Source organism: Poecilia mexicana, unplaced genomic scaffold (genome assembly GCF_051168715.1).
Source record: "Poecilia mexicana isolate PSO_F unplaced genomic scaffold, ASM5116871v1 scaffold_6, whole genome shotgun sequence".
Lineage (NCBI taxonomy): Eukaryota > Metazoa > Chordata > Actinopteri > Cyprinodontiformes > Poeciliidae > Poecilia > Poecilia mexicana.
This window is the reverse complement of record NW_028263375.1, coordinates 22,524,487-22,539,584: the sequence shown is the minus strand read 5'-3', so window position 1 is coordinate 22,539,584 and position 15,098 is coordinate 22,524,487. Positions and strand designations below refer to the sequence as shown.

The 15,098-nt window shown below is 36.6% G+C and overlaps 1 protein-coding gene across 1 annotated transcript; it reads right to left on the bottom strand.

Moving 5' to 3' along the window:
• Positions 1–6,382: 6,382 nt before the first annotated feature.
• LOC106904991 (monocyte chemotactic protein 1B-like) lies at positions 6,383–8,302 on the bottom strand. Its single transcript, XM_014969564.2, has 3 exons — positions 8,147–8,302; positions 7,146–7,263; positions 6,383–7,055 (listed from the first exon to the last, which is right to left on the bottom strand). Exons 1-3 carry the CDS (start codon positions 8,205–8,207, stop codon positions 6,941–6,943), a joined length of 294 nt encoding a protein of 97 aa, XP_014825050.2. The 5' UTR covers positions 8,208–8,302; the 3' UTR covers positions 6,383–6,940.
• Between the last annotated feature and the right edge of the window lie 6,796 nt (positions 8,303–15,098).

Below are 15,098 nucleotides of genomic sequence, written 5' to 3'. Positions count from 1 at the left end.
AGTGACAAAGATGTTTGCAGCACAGCACGTCAAATTTGCACTGTTTGAGTGTTGTCCTTGTCTTAGAGAGAGCAAATGTCATTAATAAATTTGACATTAAACATAATGCAAGTTGAAAGTGCTACATTATTTTCAGCCTTCTTTTTAGCATTTGCATTGACAAAGATAATGCAGTACTTTAATTCCACAGAAGAGAAAGCCATATGTAATGGTGTGGAAACAAAACACGTTCTTGAACAACTCGGTGTATTTATTTAACGTAGCACAGCAAGAACAACTAACCGAACGAGCACAATGCCGTTATCCTTTCTAACGTCATCTCTCTTACTCTTACGCTTCTTCTTCTTCTTTTTTAATGGCGGTTGGGAAGCAACTTAATGGTGTGCATTACCGCCACCTACTGGTATGGAGTGTGGATCAGAACGCAATTTGTATAATCTCCATAGACATAATATAAGGGTTATATTATGTCTATGATAATCTCCCCCCCAAAAGTAGGAAAAAAAAAAAACTCTCTTACTCTTCCTACCGTTTCTCATTTATGCTTGTCAGTGGCTCCGCCTAATGGCGTGGAATAGTATTACACAACACAACACCATATAGTTTCAGTAAGTAGGTAAAGGAAAAAAAAAATCTGTATTGGTATCGGTTATTGGCAAAATGAGTTTTAGTATATTGGCATATTGGATACCGACCAAAAACTCAATACCGTGCATCCCTAGTAAAAATCTTCGGTTGTTTAGTACACTGGACAAAAACAGCCGACGGCAACATCAAGCTGAATCAGGAATGTTGTCCTGTCGTTTCCAGCCATGCGGGCTTCCACTGTAGTTCCTTCCCCCTAACATTTTGTCATTCAACTATAGAGGTTGTTACCAAATTTAACTTGTACAGAGTGACATTTACTAGAATTCCTGAAATTAAACATTTAATTTCCCAGTAGCAAAATGTTAGTGCAAATACTTTTGTCAGCGACTCTGCTTGGTATATTTTCCAGCCAAAGTTCACGTATGGATGTTGACTTTTTAAGATTTGTATAAATAGAACTGTATGAAATTAACAGTGTTAAATTTTAAAACACACACTTCAGAATGAGTCATTACAGATATGTATCACTGTGTAGAAAAGAACAAACCCCGTTTGACATTTCTCCTGGTCAACACTTCATGTTTGTTCAGGTTCACCGATACAACTAAAGTGTCACTGGGGAGTTTTTACACTTGACAAAGTAAGCAAATTTAAATATCAAGACATCACTGTTCATAAAAAGCAGAACCTCCACGAGCTGGTTTCACTTCTTCATTGGGCTTGCTTTAAGAAATAATAAAAACATTTTTGTCTTCAAATACACATTTAGATAGAACTAATCAGGTGTGAATGATATATTAATATGTAGTGACATTAAAAAAGCAGAATTAAAGCGATGTAAGACTTCATTGGCTCTCTTTCCGTTTGTTCACGCTTTGATCCATGAACACTTCTGTAATTTGCAGCCAACGTCATAGGTGGCTGCGAAGATGAACAAGTATTTCCACTCAAGTAAAATAATTCAGAATAAAGGCTATTTTGTTGTTTATCTTGGAAAAGCATAAGGAAATAAGAAGTTTGTTGAAGATTAAAAAGAGAAAGTTAACTGATCTCTCAGCCATGCTACAGCAAAGTGAGGCATCATTATAACATTATTACATTACATACAGCTCTACATGATTACAGCTGAACTCCTCCAGCGACTTTGTCCTACTTTGACTTTAAAAATGAAGCATTTTAATAAAAATCCCAGGTTCCTCAGAATGCTGTCAGGACCGGATCTACATGTCTGTGGATGTGAAAAGTTAATAATTGTGTAAGTTGCCAATGTTGAACATACATCAAATTTTTTCTAAATTTGAGCTTACATCACCTTCTTTCACATTAGACCTTTTTGTATTCCTGCCCCAGTTTGGCTTTTAAGGAATTAATAAGTGATTAAGGACGTCGAAGTCCAGTTCTTTGAATGTCGTTAGCGACAGTAGTAGTAGGAAATGTGATCTACATTATGTAATTTAGTATGGTTAGCTTTGTGGGACGTGTCCAGGGTTTTGCAACACTGAGTGCTGCGGGGCGTTACTGGAGACATGGCGTTCTGTGTGGAGGGCCACGAGACAATGCAACGGCTTGAAAGAAAACATACCAAATTCAATAGGATTCTCAAGTAAAATCTAACAATCATGATAAAGATATTGTTAATTTAAAGGAAAAGAGGAATTGGAGAAGTAAAATGGAGGAAAGTGGAGGAAGAAGTTGTAAAGAGGAAAACCTATCAGTACAGCAAAATGAGCATGTAAGATAAGATTAGTTAATATGTGGAACCTCTCTATACTAATTCATCGTTGTCTTGGCTGTCAAGATCATCCCAGATAATCCCATTATTCCCATGCTGGAGATTTTAGTGTAGCAGTAAGAATACATGAAGTTACCTTTAAAATTAATCACACAAAGTGACATCTAGTCCACTGGGGAGCCCCCCAGGGGACATGGGGAGTTTTTTTTCTTTTGCGTTCCCTCGCAATACTTTTGCGTTCCCTCGCAAAACTTTTGCGTTCCCTCGCAATAATCTACTGATCAGTTCATGCGGCATAATTGATACTGTAAGCCTTTTTTGCGGTGGAAGCCGTACTTTATGCTTTAATACAAGCTTATAAGGTTTTTCCACGGACTATTGAGTTATTATCGGGGGGTAATCAGTCATCTGATTGTGTCTCTTTTGTGTTCGTAGTGTGAATGGTTTAAAGGGCTGCTTTCTGTGCCGTTCCATCTGAGCCTTAACAGACATAAACATGCAGTAAATAAATCGATTTTTCAATCAGTTTTTTGCACCAAAGCGTTAATAATAATAAACACGTTTTCACTGAGGCTCTATAAGAGCAATATGAATTAAATAAGTAATTATTGATATGACAGGAGCAGCGGCTTTGACACCTTGTGGTGGGCGTGTCGATGTGGGAGTGACTGTCATGAAGTATGAATGGGAAGGTGACGCTGCTGGCTCTGTGTGTATGAGGCAGCGGGTGAGCTGGGTGGTCAGTCCTCAGAAAGTTTGGAGCATAATAAAAATTTAAAAAATTGATAATTGTGACAGAACAAAGAAGAGGTTAGGAGTTGATTGATACACGGACAGATGAGATTCCCCGAGTTAATCCAGTGCGGCCGTCTACCACCATTACTTTGCTGTGTTTTATAATAATAAAACGTGTTTATTATTATTAACGCTTTGGTGCAAAAAACTGATTGAAAAATCGATTTATTTACTGCATGTTTATGTCTGTTAAGGCTCAGATGGAACGGCACAGAAAGCAGCCCTTTAAACCATTCAGACACGAACACAATAGAGACACAATCAGATGACTTATTACCCCGCGATAATAACTCAATAGTCCATGGAAAAACATTATAAGCTTGTATTAAAGCAGAAAGTACGGCTTCCACCGTAAAAAAGGCTTACAGTATCAATTATGCCGCATGAACTGATCAGTAGATTATTGCGAGGGAACGCAAAACCTTTTGCGAGGGAACGCAAAAGTATTGCGAGGGAACGCAAAAGAAAAATAAATTCCCCATGTCCCCTGGGGGGCTCCGTACCCACAGTAGAATCAAACTTCAGGTTGTGTTTTTATGTTTTGTCTCATGTAAGTAGTATGTGCTACCATAGACATAATATAAGGGTAGACGCCTCATGGACCGCTCCTGCGCAGGAAATACGGCGGCCATCTTGGAGCGGTATACCCTCCTACTTTGCTCAATCAAAACAGCAGAAGATGCCTCAGCACTGAGGGATATTGTTGTTCGGATCTATGGATTATTAATGCGAGGGCTCCACAGACAACATTTCACAAGTAAGATGAACATATTATTGTGTGTATATTGTGATTAGAATATTACTTTACTGTATTTATGTCCACCGGCGAGATACCAGCTAATATTAGCTACAGTGCTTGGTGTAATACGGGTTCAGCCCCGCTATGAAGGCTAACTGAGATTCCGTAAATCTAAAAAAAATAATTATTCTCTAACATTGACTTAGATTATCAGACACAAGGGCCTATATTAGAAATGAAACAGTATAACACATATTATAAAACTTATATTATGTGTTATAACATTCACCGGCAAAGTTTACACAGGTGGTAAAGACTATTATTTATATTCTTTCACTCTGTCAAAAGTAAGATACATCCTAAATCTTCCGTTTTTGTTTTGAAAGTTTCCTAAAGACACGATGTGAGGAAGAAGAGGGAGAAATCTATAAAGAGAGACGGATTCACTGCAGCACGGATGAATCTCACATCGGATTTTGGACTCGTTGGCTGAAAAACATATATGTACATGTTTTTATATATATATATATATATATATATATATATATATATATATATATATATATATATATATATATTCAGTATTAATCATTATTTATTTGTGTCATTATTAATCTTTATTTATTAGTGTTTGTATAGTTATATAAAATATGTATTGATATTGATATTACTAAATAATTTATTAAATAAATTATGAACGGCTGTGTGCTTTGTAATATGCTCTTCATACATCGATATCAGAATATTCCATTCCTATTCTATTGTTATAGCCACTAAGCATATTTAAATATGATGAACTATGTATTAAAAACATACTTAAAAAATACAATTGTTTATAAATGTTGCTTTGATAGATGTTTGAATATGGTTTACAGAAACAAAAAAGTGTGTTATGATCGATTAAATGCGCTGATACATCATTGTGCCTGCTAAACACATAACGCTGAGTGGAGTGGAGTACCGCTCCAAGATGGCCGCCCTAAATCTCGTCAGCGACAATAGGCGAGAGCGGTCCATGAGGCGTCTATCCTTATATTATGTCTATGTGTGCTACTAACACATGTTCTTTTGCTTCTTGGTTTTATTGGCAGTTGGCAACAGACTTTTAGTATCATTACCGCCACCTACTGGTATGGAATGGGGTTCGTGATGGTCTAATTCACACTAATCTATCTATCTATCTATCTATCTATCTATCTATCTATCTATCTATCTATCTATCTATCTATCTATCTATCTATCTATCTATCTATCTATCTATCTATCTATCTATCTATCTATCTATCTATCTATCTATCTATCTATCTATCTATCTACCTATCTATCTATCTATCTATCTATCTATCTATCATATACTTGTACAAACACCTACTACATAACATCAAATTCTATTAAATGATTTAGTTTTCTTTAAAAATCAAATAACTATTTGTTTACTCCTTAAATTCTTCCTCAAAATATCAGACAAGTCTGAAACCCTCAGTACACAGGCCCTCAAGGTCAATGAATGATTATTCCCAATCTTTTTTTTCTTTTGATTTAATCCATCCATTTTCTTTACTAGTGGGGTAGGAAGGGGTGCTGGTGCCCATCTCCAGCTAACGTTCTGGGCGAGAGGCGGGGTACACCTTGGACAGGTCACCAGTCTGTCACAGGGCAACACAGGACAAAACCATGCACACACACCTAGGGACAATTTAGACAGACCAATTAACATAACAGTCATGTTTTTGGACTGTGGGAGGAAACCAGAGTACCTGGAGAAAACCCATGCATGCACAGGGAGAACATGGAAACTCCATGCAGAAAGACCGGGACTGGGAATCAAACCCAGAACCTTCTTGCTGCAAGACAACAGCTCTACCAACTGTGCCACCCTTAATTTAATTTAATTTCATTTAAGTTTATTCTTTTTTTGTTTGACCAATTATGTTATTTAAAGACTGCTCTACTTTGCTTATTTTATGTGTTGATTAACTGAATAAAAACTTACAAGCTATCATATTAGCAGGTGTTACTTCTCTTGGTTTATATGCGGGTTTCAGAGAATGCATTTTGCCCAAAACTCACTGACAAACTTCTTAATCTAAGGTTTTGCTGTAAACGGTGTTCATGCATCGTCATATTTTCAAATCGAGTTTTACGTCATCTTTTTTTATTCTTCTTTTATCGTCTTCTTTTTTTCTAGGGTGAAAACTGATTAAGGTAATCAAGCTTAAGTAAAATATTCTTAGAAAATGGATATCACGTTACAGCTCAGGCACACAAATAAACTGTTGTCGGTATCAATGGCCAAATGTTTTGGTTTGACATTCATTATAAAAAAAAGTGATTTGCTTATCAGTAATCAATCAGTACCTTTGACCTCATCTAGCAACCAGATTTAAACCTTTGCACAGGAATTTGGCAAAACCTCTTGATGGCTATGACATCTGCAGGGTTTAAGTAAACAGAGTTGGAGGCGGCAGCGCTAAAGACATGAACATTAATCCCAGACTCAGCTACAACTTACAATATGAAAAAGAGACTTTGTTGAACTGGAAAAGCAACATGAGTTTATTTTATAAGAATCAATGTACGTTTAAGCATACAGAAAAACTGATTGGATTACAATAATTTTGTCAAAAATTCAAAGAGTTCAAAAGCATGACTATAAAAGACTTTAAATAATTGAATTACAGCAACTAAAGTTTTGCTGTATTCCTTATACATTAGCAAGTGCAATAGACCATAGCTTATTTAATAAAGATGACACTTTGTTCGTTTGGAAGACATTTGTCTTTTACAATAAATACTTTATCTGGTCAGTTCAAACTCCAATCAAAGCTTACAGTGTTGACGGTTGAACTTAAAGTGTTGCATTTAACAAAAATACACTTGTTGTTCCACAACAACCATAATAAAACACATTCTTCATTTATATGATAAAAATTAATTCTCCTTCATCTCATCTTGGTAGTCTACCATAAAATATTAGAATATTTGGTAAATATCATGGAAAGAGAGCTGCTGTTTTCTGTAAGAAACTGTAGCATCACAACCTACATATTTATGCAAGCTGGTGTGTTGGCATATTATTGTCAAGTTTACAGGTTGGAGTTTGCACCAGAAATATTCTTGGTGTCCAGGTAGGTGATGAGATCCTTCACCCAGGGGGTTGAAGGTTTGACACACAGCTGACGGCCGGTCACCATGTTCAGCCTGGATGTGAAAAAGGAAGAGGAGAGTGTCAGCAGATTCAGGAGCAGGTTCAGAGTCACTGGTGCAACTTCTGTAACAGTGAATACTCACAAGATGGCAGAGTTGGAGCAGCGCTGACTGGTTCTGATGTAGCTCATAACTTTTTCTTTTGACACCTGCTTGTCATTGAACTTGAAGCAGCACTTCTTTGGGCCAACTCCACGCAGGCCTGCCAACAGAAAACACAGAGTGAATATCTCAGAGACATGATCAGGTTCATCTCTATGAGTTCCCTTTCTTAATTTCCTGTTAAACTGTGAAAAGGTAACATCTGAAATGGCTTCTTTTTAAAATAGTAGAGATTGTGCTTGTTCCACTTTCTCTGACTCTGCCTGTGTTTGTATCTGCTTTCCATTATTTTGGTAAAAATTAAATATGTGGGGTTTGTGAAGACAAAGCTTTCTTTCTAAAAATGTTAAACAATGAAGTGATGGATGCTTGTTTATCAGTAAGTCAGTAAAAACCTTAAATGCCTTTTGAAGTAAAGTAAAAGTTCAAAACAAAGATTTCTGAGGTAAGTAGCACTTAATTGGCAATTCATCATTGCAAATAATATTTTTTTTCCTTTTGTAAGTTGCAACCAAAATGTTATGTAATGCAGCTTGAACTGTCTGTAGCACATGGATTTATGGTCACTAAAGACATAAAAGTTACACTTTGTAATATCTTGAAATCTAATTGTTTGCATTTCCATTTCAGGATACTTGTTCAAATAATTATTTTTCTAAAAATGTTGATCCCAGCTGTTTTAAAGCTTGCTAAAATCTCCTGCATAAAGCAAAAAACAAAAAGCAAATTTCTGCTGCTACTTAAGCAAATGTAGTGTTTTTTTAATGTATTGAATTATATTAAAGTAATCTGTAATTCAAAATTTAGCTTTGGAAATTTAGTGTTTGAACAAAATATTTTGATCTATCACCCAAGTTAGTTCAGCATACTTTATACTCAATGTGATTTTTAAAAAAAAATTAGATAAACTCATCCTAGAATTTAAAAGTTGATTGATAATCATTAAATGTATTAAATAGTTTCTATTTCATGTGTCATCTTACCTTCAGTAAGAGCGATGAAGGCCACCATCATCACAATCACAGACAGAGCAAGACGAGCCATCCTGGTGTGTGTTTGTTGGTGTCAGGGAGCAGCAGTGGGTAGAAAATATCAGCTAAGTTCAGCTTGTTATCTCTGCTGTTTGATCTCCATCTGCCTTCATATTTATACATCAGAAAAGGGAACCACCACCCCAATTTCCATGTCATCAATCTTTTACGGGGGAATTACCTACGTATGTGAAAGGGCCGGCCTTCTTTTGCCTGTTTCACTTCTCTAAAAGTAGCGTGGTTTCCAAAACTGTGTTTTCTCCCACTATGAGGTCACATGATCTGTTTTAATCACAGACCTTCATCTGATAAGATATTAAAGAATTTCTGTTGTCACTCATCAGATATTTTTTGTCCCCAATAGCAATCTGAGTAGTAGTTATTGACATTGATAAGTTATTGACACTTTCTGGGGCGACCTTGGGTTAGAGGTTAGGAGTTCATCTATAACCGGCAGGCTGAAGGTTCGAATCCCTAACTCTGTTTGTCTTTGTGTCGTTGGCAAGACAAGTCAAGGGCCACTAACAGGTAAGTGGCCCCGTGACCTCTTGCCTGCTAGTGGCCTTGCTTCTGTTTAACCTGGGACAGCTGTAGCTACAATGTAGCCCATCAGCATGTAAGAGTGTGTGTGAATGGGTGAATGATTGAGTGAAGTGTGGCGTACTTTGGTCCCAATTTGAAACTTCATTAAAAGAAGAAAAAAAAAAACAAGCAACAAAAGAGCCTGCAGGGTTTTAAATGAAAAGTCCCCAGATAAAGCATCACGATGAGGACTGATGGCGACGAGACCCAGGATAAGGTGGAGAACATGAGTTTTAATGAATGTCCAAGTTCAATACAATGCCAGGAACCACAGGTGAACGACGAGACACCTAAGTCTTAGTAAGTTGACTAAGTCTAAGACTAAGTCAAATTGGCAAACTGTGACTTGACAAAGACAACAATGACAGAAACAACAGTAACACTTTATTTGAAGGGGCGTGAATAAGACTGTCATGACACTGTCATAAACATGACATAACACATGTCATGAACATGAATAAGCCTTCATGAATATTTATGACTGTTGTCATAAAGCGTCATTCGGTAAATTATGACACTTTTAATACAAAGTTGACATTATTTAAAATGTCTTTGTTATGACAACTTGACATTAACCAATAAATCATTACTGTTTAAACTTTACCTTTAATAACATAAAGTTACCTAATTTTTAAAGTGCAATCAGTAATACTTTTATAACAAATTTATATCAGTAATGATTTCTTGGTTAATGTCAAGTTGTCATAACAAAGACATTTTGAATAATGTCAACTTTGTATTAAAAGTGTCATAATTTACCGAATGACGCTTTATGACAACAGTCATAAATATTCATGAAGACTTATTCATGTTCATGACAGGTTTTTATGACAGTGTCATGTCAGTCTTATTCAACCCCCTTCAAATAAAGTGTTACCGAAACAACTAAGACAAGGATCCAGCAGGGAACGGACGACAAAGGTAAGGCTAAATACACAGGGCAAATGACCAGGGGAACAAGAGACAGGTGGGACCAATCAAGACAACACAGGGACTAACTAAACTAAGAATGCTCAGAAAAACCACATCGTTACATAAAGAACTCCAACACCAGGGGTAATGCGATACTTCTCCCTCGAGTAGCAATAAACTCATAGGAAAAAACAGAGATGAGCCAAGAAAATGGTTTAATAATGGTTTCCCCCTTACAAGATTAATACATTAATGCAATTAATAAATACTATTAGCTTCGGAAAATCAGAAACTAATAACCAAATCTATTTTAAATGTGTTTTTTCATGAGTCATTCTGGAACCAGTTCAGGGAAAGCATGTTTTGAGTTCATTTTCTGTAATGTTTAATGTTTTATGCTTATTTGTTTTTTCAATTTGTAAAAACATTACAGTCTAAGGTAAGCTTAGAGCACATTTAGACATAGCAGGTGGTTTTTCTCTTTTATTTTAGCTGTAGATAACAGATCTATATTAGAATAATCCAATGGTTTTAGCATTAACCATGAGGCTACGGAGTGCAGTGCCTTAGGAGAGGCTGGATTAAGATTTTGCTCTAACTAGAGAAAAGGATGTAGGGGGAAATAGACTAACAGGTCAACACTACAGAGAACAGCTGGTGACCGAAGGAAAGCAGGTACTGTCCTTTCTTCATTAAGTCAGATGTGGAAGAGACGAAGCAGCAGAAGAGCCTAAGGCTCTGTACCCGACCATGAAACCATAAGAAGGAAGTGGTTTAGCAATAAAGGTAAAATTCAGAAAGAACAGAGCATAATGGTCTTTATTGTCTGGGAGGCACAATGAAATTAAGGATGCTCCCACCAAACCACCACACACCACACAAAAAACATAAAAAAACGACAACACAAGAAGGTAACAAAGAGATAACAGATTTAAAAAAAGAGGTATTGTTCTGACTTTCAGTGTATAAGATACATAAACAAGAATAATAATTTAAAGCTTAACGTGTCTGTAGACATTGTATATATTTTAAGATCTGAGAGGAGGTAGGAAGAGGCAGATTGGGCTGCTTGTTGCTTTCATTGGGTTATGGGAGTCTGTGTGTGTTTGTGTTCTTGTATTTGATACATTGTCAGAACCATTTTCTTAATATGATTTTCTGTTTTTGGGTGACAGGTTCGATTTAGGACTAATTTAGGCCTAATGTGTGAATTGAGTGTAGGCTATGTTTAGGGTAAGGATGAGGGTTAGGCTATAGGAACTAATGAAAGTCAATGCAACGTCAATGTAAAGTCAGAAAGACATACTGCGTGAGTGAGTGTGTGTCTGATGGTCCAGGGGAAGAAGGTGCTGGTCAGTCTGTTGATGTGTGACCTGAACGATCTGACCAGTTTAGATGAAAACTGCTTTGGGAGTTTTTGATTTACCACGAAGAAGAGCATTCCTTCCCTGGTCATGTGGTGAATCATTTCTTGTGATATTTGCTCAATTTCAAGCACTTATTGAAAAAAATCCTGGCTGGATTTCTTGTTTTTGGAGATTCTGCTGTGGCATGGTTCTGGTCTAGGTTGACACTGTTTTCTGTATTTTTCTCATGTTGCAAGAGTGACTTTTTCTAAATAATCCACATCTTTTAGACACCCATTTGGGTTTTTCCTGTTATAATTATTGACTGTTTATTCTGATTTATATTTTTGTTTACCATACTCGATGATGCCTCTACATATGTTTTTGTAATGTTATGCCCAATAATTTTATAATTGTAGAATTAGTAAAGTACATCTTATCTTATCTGTCAAAAGAAAATGTACACTTAGGCAAAGCTCAGATGGCAAACATCACACTTATAAAGCTAAAGAAATAACTGGGGTTTTTGAGACATGTACATATCAGAGTTCACTGTAAAATGACTCATATTTGTGATTTTTACATAATTTACTCATAGTAATCCCCACTGATGAGTTTGAATCAGTCAAGCATAAAGAAAATCTTTCTTCTTTTGCAGCTAAAAAATCCCAAGATAAGTTCAGTCATACTAGAAGCACAGCCTTTTTATGTTTTCCCATCTGCCTGTGAGTCTGTTTAACAAACTGTTTAATAACCTAAGTCACAAACAGAAGCAGATATCTCAGGTCAATTCTCTCTGTCTTTCTTCTTACTGCTTCAAAATAGATACAAAAAAGGAATTTTCAAAGTTTGGAAGAGCAAATCAGTCTGCCTATTGCTGCTAAGGGATTTAACATATTGTTTTAAACTTATACGTGTTGCAAAGAAATATCTAATTAAGGTAAAAATTACATTTTTATTGTCAGTTTTGCTGTTTTGATTTGAACTGCTTTGCCGTGCTCCGTACTGCCTGAAGCATCTTTATGATGTCTTTTTAAATCAAATACAGACAACAAATAATTTGTAAACCATGGCCTGTGTTGAGTGGAGTCATATTGGGTGCACTTGAGGCCATGATATAAAGGTACTTTTGTGTTTACAAAGTGAACTTTATCGTACTTCTCCTTTCTGGGTGTCGACTGCCATTTATTGAGTCTTCTTTGGAAAACGGTGGCTGCCTCTGTGAACTTATGAGTGTGACGGTCTGTGTTTTCTGTGTAGTTATTTTTTGAGGTTTTGTGTCCTGTGTTCCCCTGTGAGTCTCTGCGTCTTCCCCGCTGATTGCTTCCCAGGTGTGTCTAGTTACCTGATTACCCTCCCTGTGTATTTTAATCCACCTGTTGTCTTTGTCTCTTGTCGGGTCCTCATCTAAAGTCGTTTGTTCTGTTCCTTGTGCTGCCAGTGATTTTTGGATTTTAAGTTCTTCATTAAACATCTTTTTGACATCCTGGGCCTGTCGGCGTCTCCCTCACCACCTCCCATCATGACAATGAGAGTGAAAAAACAATAAAACAAAGAACAGAAAGAAGCTTTAAGTCCTCAAAGTAGAAAAACAACATGGGGTTTTTCTAAAGGTTGTATTGGCACAAGCAGACTATTTGATAGTGGTTAGAGAGGAAAGTAGGTCATGAGAAACGACTTTCCTTCTAGCTTTTATGTGTAAATTGAACAAATTCTTTGATTAGGAAAAAAAAATGCAGAAATTTCAAATAAAGACGATGGATAAATACAAATTAACTTTTTGTGGTTTAGTAAGATTCAACATTTACACCAAAAATAATTAATAATTTATGCAATTTATGTTTTTATCTGTGCCAAAACAACATATAGCCCCATAATTTGAAGAAAAGCCAATAATATATACTAGGCAGTTTTGGAACCTCACTAGTTTGTCAAAAATAAGGTGATTTTTGGAGTTTGTAGACAAAATGCTTCGCTGTATGCATTAGGAAAATGGTCCTCATTCTGTATCAAATACAAGGCGCACACACACACACACACACACACGTGTTTGCGTGGCTATCTTTGTGGGGACTTTCCATTGACTTCCATCCTTAACCCTAACCAAAACTCAATTCAGACCTTAGTCCTAAACCTGACCCCTAACCCACAAACAGAGTTTCCCCTCGTGGGGACTGAAGCTTTGTACCCACAAGGAGCAGTGGGTCCCCACAATGTAGTGTCAGGAAACTGGTCCCCACGAGGTATTACAAACAAATGCACACACACACACACACACACCTGCCCGCTTCCGTACACAAAACATCCTTCTTCATGAATATTTTGGTAACTCCTTATGGAGTTGGCAGTACCCACTCTGGTCTCTTCCTCTGTCTATCTGAGGTTCATGTCTTTCTCTTTCTCCTCTTCTTCACTAAGTATTTCTAAGTATGTTTCACTACGTTTGGCTTATTTTGCTGCATCCATTCAGATGTTACTTAGTCTTGTTTTCTTGTAGCCTCCCCTCACACTTTTGTGGTTTGTTGATTTCTACTCACTTCTCCAACTCCGGTCAGCTTCGCTGGAATAACGTAGAACCTTGGTTGAAAGATTTCATTGGATCAACCCAACGTCTTTCAAGAAAATTAACCAATGGACTGTGGATAAAATAATTTTCAATATGTGTTCTTGGTGAAATTATGAAAGCCCTGGGCCCACCCAAAAATGCGTGTGGGCCGGCTGGGCATTACCTGCTCCAGTCCACCTCTGGTTGTGACCATTAGGTTTCCGTGTTTCGTTCGTTCTGTTTAGTGTCATTTCTGTATTTTTGAATGTCAGATCTCACCATTCCAGTTTTCTTGTCTGTTAGATATTTCCTACTTTTATTGACCTTTGCACCTTTTGATGTTCCTAAGATTAGTGTTTTTTTATTTTTTGGTCAGTGTTTATTATGGTTTCAGGTTTCTCCCCTTAAGTTTCAAAGTCTCCGTTTCTTTTATTGTTTAATTTCCTTTCTCCTTCAGGCTGGCAGCCAGCTGCTCTTCTCTCCTTTTTTCCTCAGCTGTTTCTACTCCTGTCATTTTAACTCCTTCCCAAGCCTATATTTAGATTTCATTCTCTCTTTTCTTACTGCCTCCTTCTGTTGCAACCTCTGTTATTCATCTCCTGGTCTTTGCTCCATGTTCTGCTTAATCCTGCAGCCATTAGGTGAAAGTCATCTTCGTTCATTCTTATAAAAACTTTACTTGCATTTATCTCTGCACCATTTAACACCAAACAAGACACCATGTGGCTTCCAGTGCCATGTCTTTTTCCTGTTATAGTTAAATCTCATAATATGAAGCTTGCAGAGAGTCACATGTCAAAATCAAAGACAGTTTAAAAAAAAAAAAATCAAACAGAATTTGCTGACGCTTACTCTTAAAATTCCCATGAGCAAAACACTAAAAACTCATTTAACAAATAATAATTTAGTCTAATTAGTATTTTTGCATTAATTTGTCAGCCATACTTCATACTTGGATGTTAATTATTTAAAATGTAATAAATAAAATCAATGCTTCTTAAGTTTAAGGCAAAGAAACAAAACATTCAGAATGAGTCATCATTATGACCCCTTTGACATTTCTCTGCTGTAACACTTTCATGTTTCTTCAAGTTGACCAACACAACTAGTTTCACTGTATGGGGGAGTTTTCTTACACTTGACCCTGTATGTAAATTTAAATAGCCAGACATCTTCCCCCGCTCACAAAAAGAGGAACCTCTCCTCTGCTTGCTTTTTCACTTCTCATTAAGTGTCCTTTAGAAAACATTTTTGCCCTGGATACACATGTAGAAATGGCGCATCTGGTGTGCATTAGACATTTACATTTAATTACATTAAAAAAAAAAAGCAGAAATAAAGAGATTATTTTTTTTTCCATCAGTGGTTGTTCCCTTTGCTCACACCAGGACTTCAGACGACTTCTTCATTTCACAGCCAACGTCATGCGCGGTTGGCACCGGCTGCCAAGCTCAGCCATTGTTCCCACTCATACTTCAGAGTTCATAACGGTCAAAGAATGACACAAGACACACAAAAA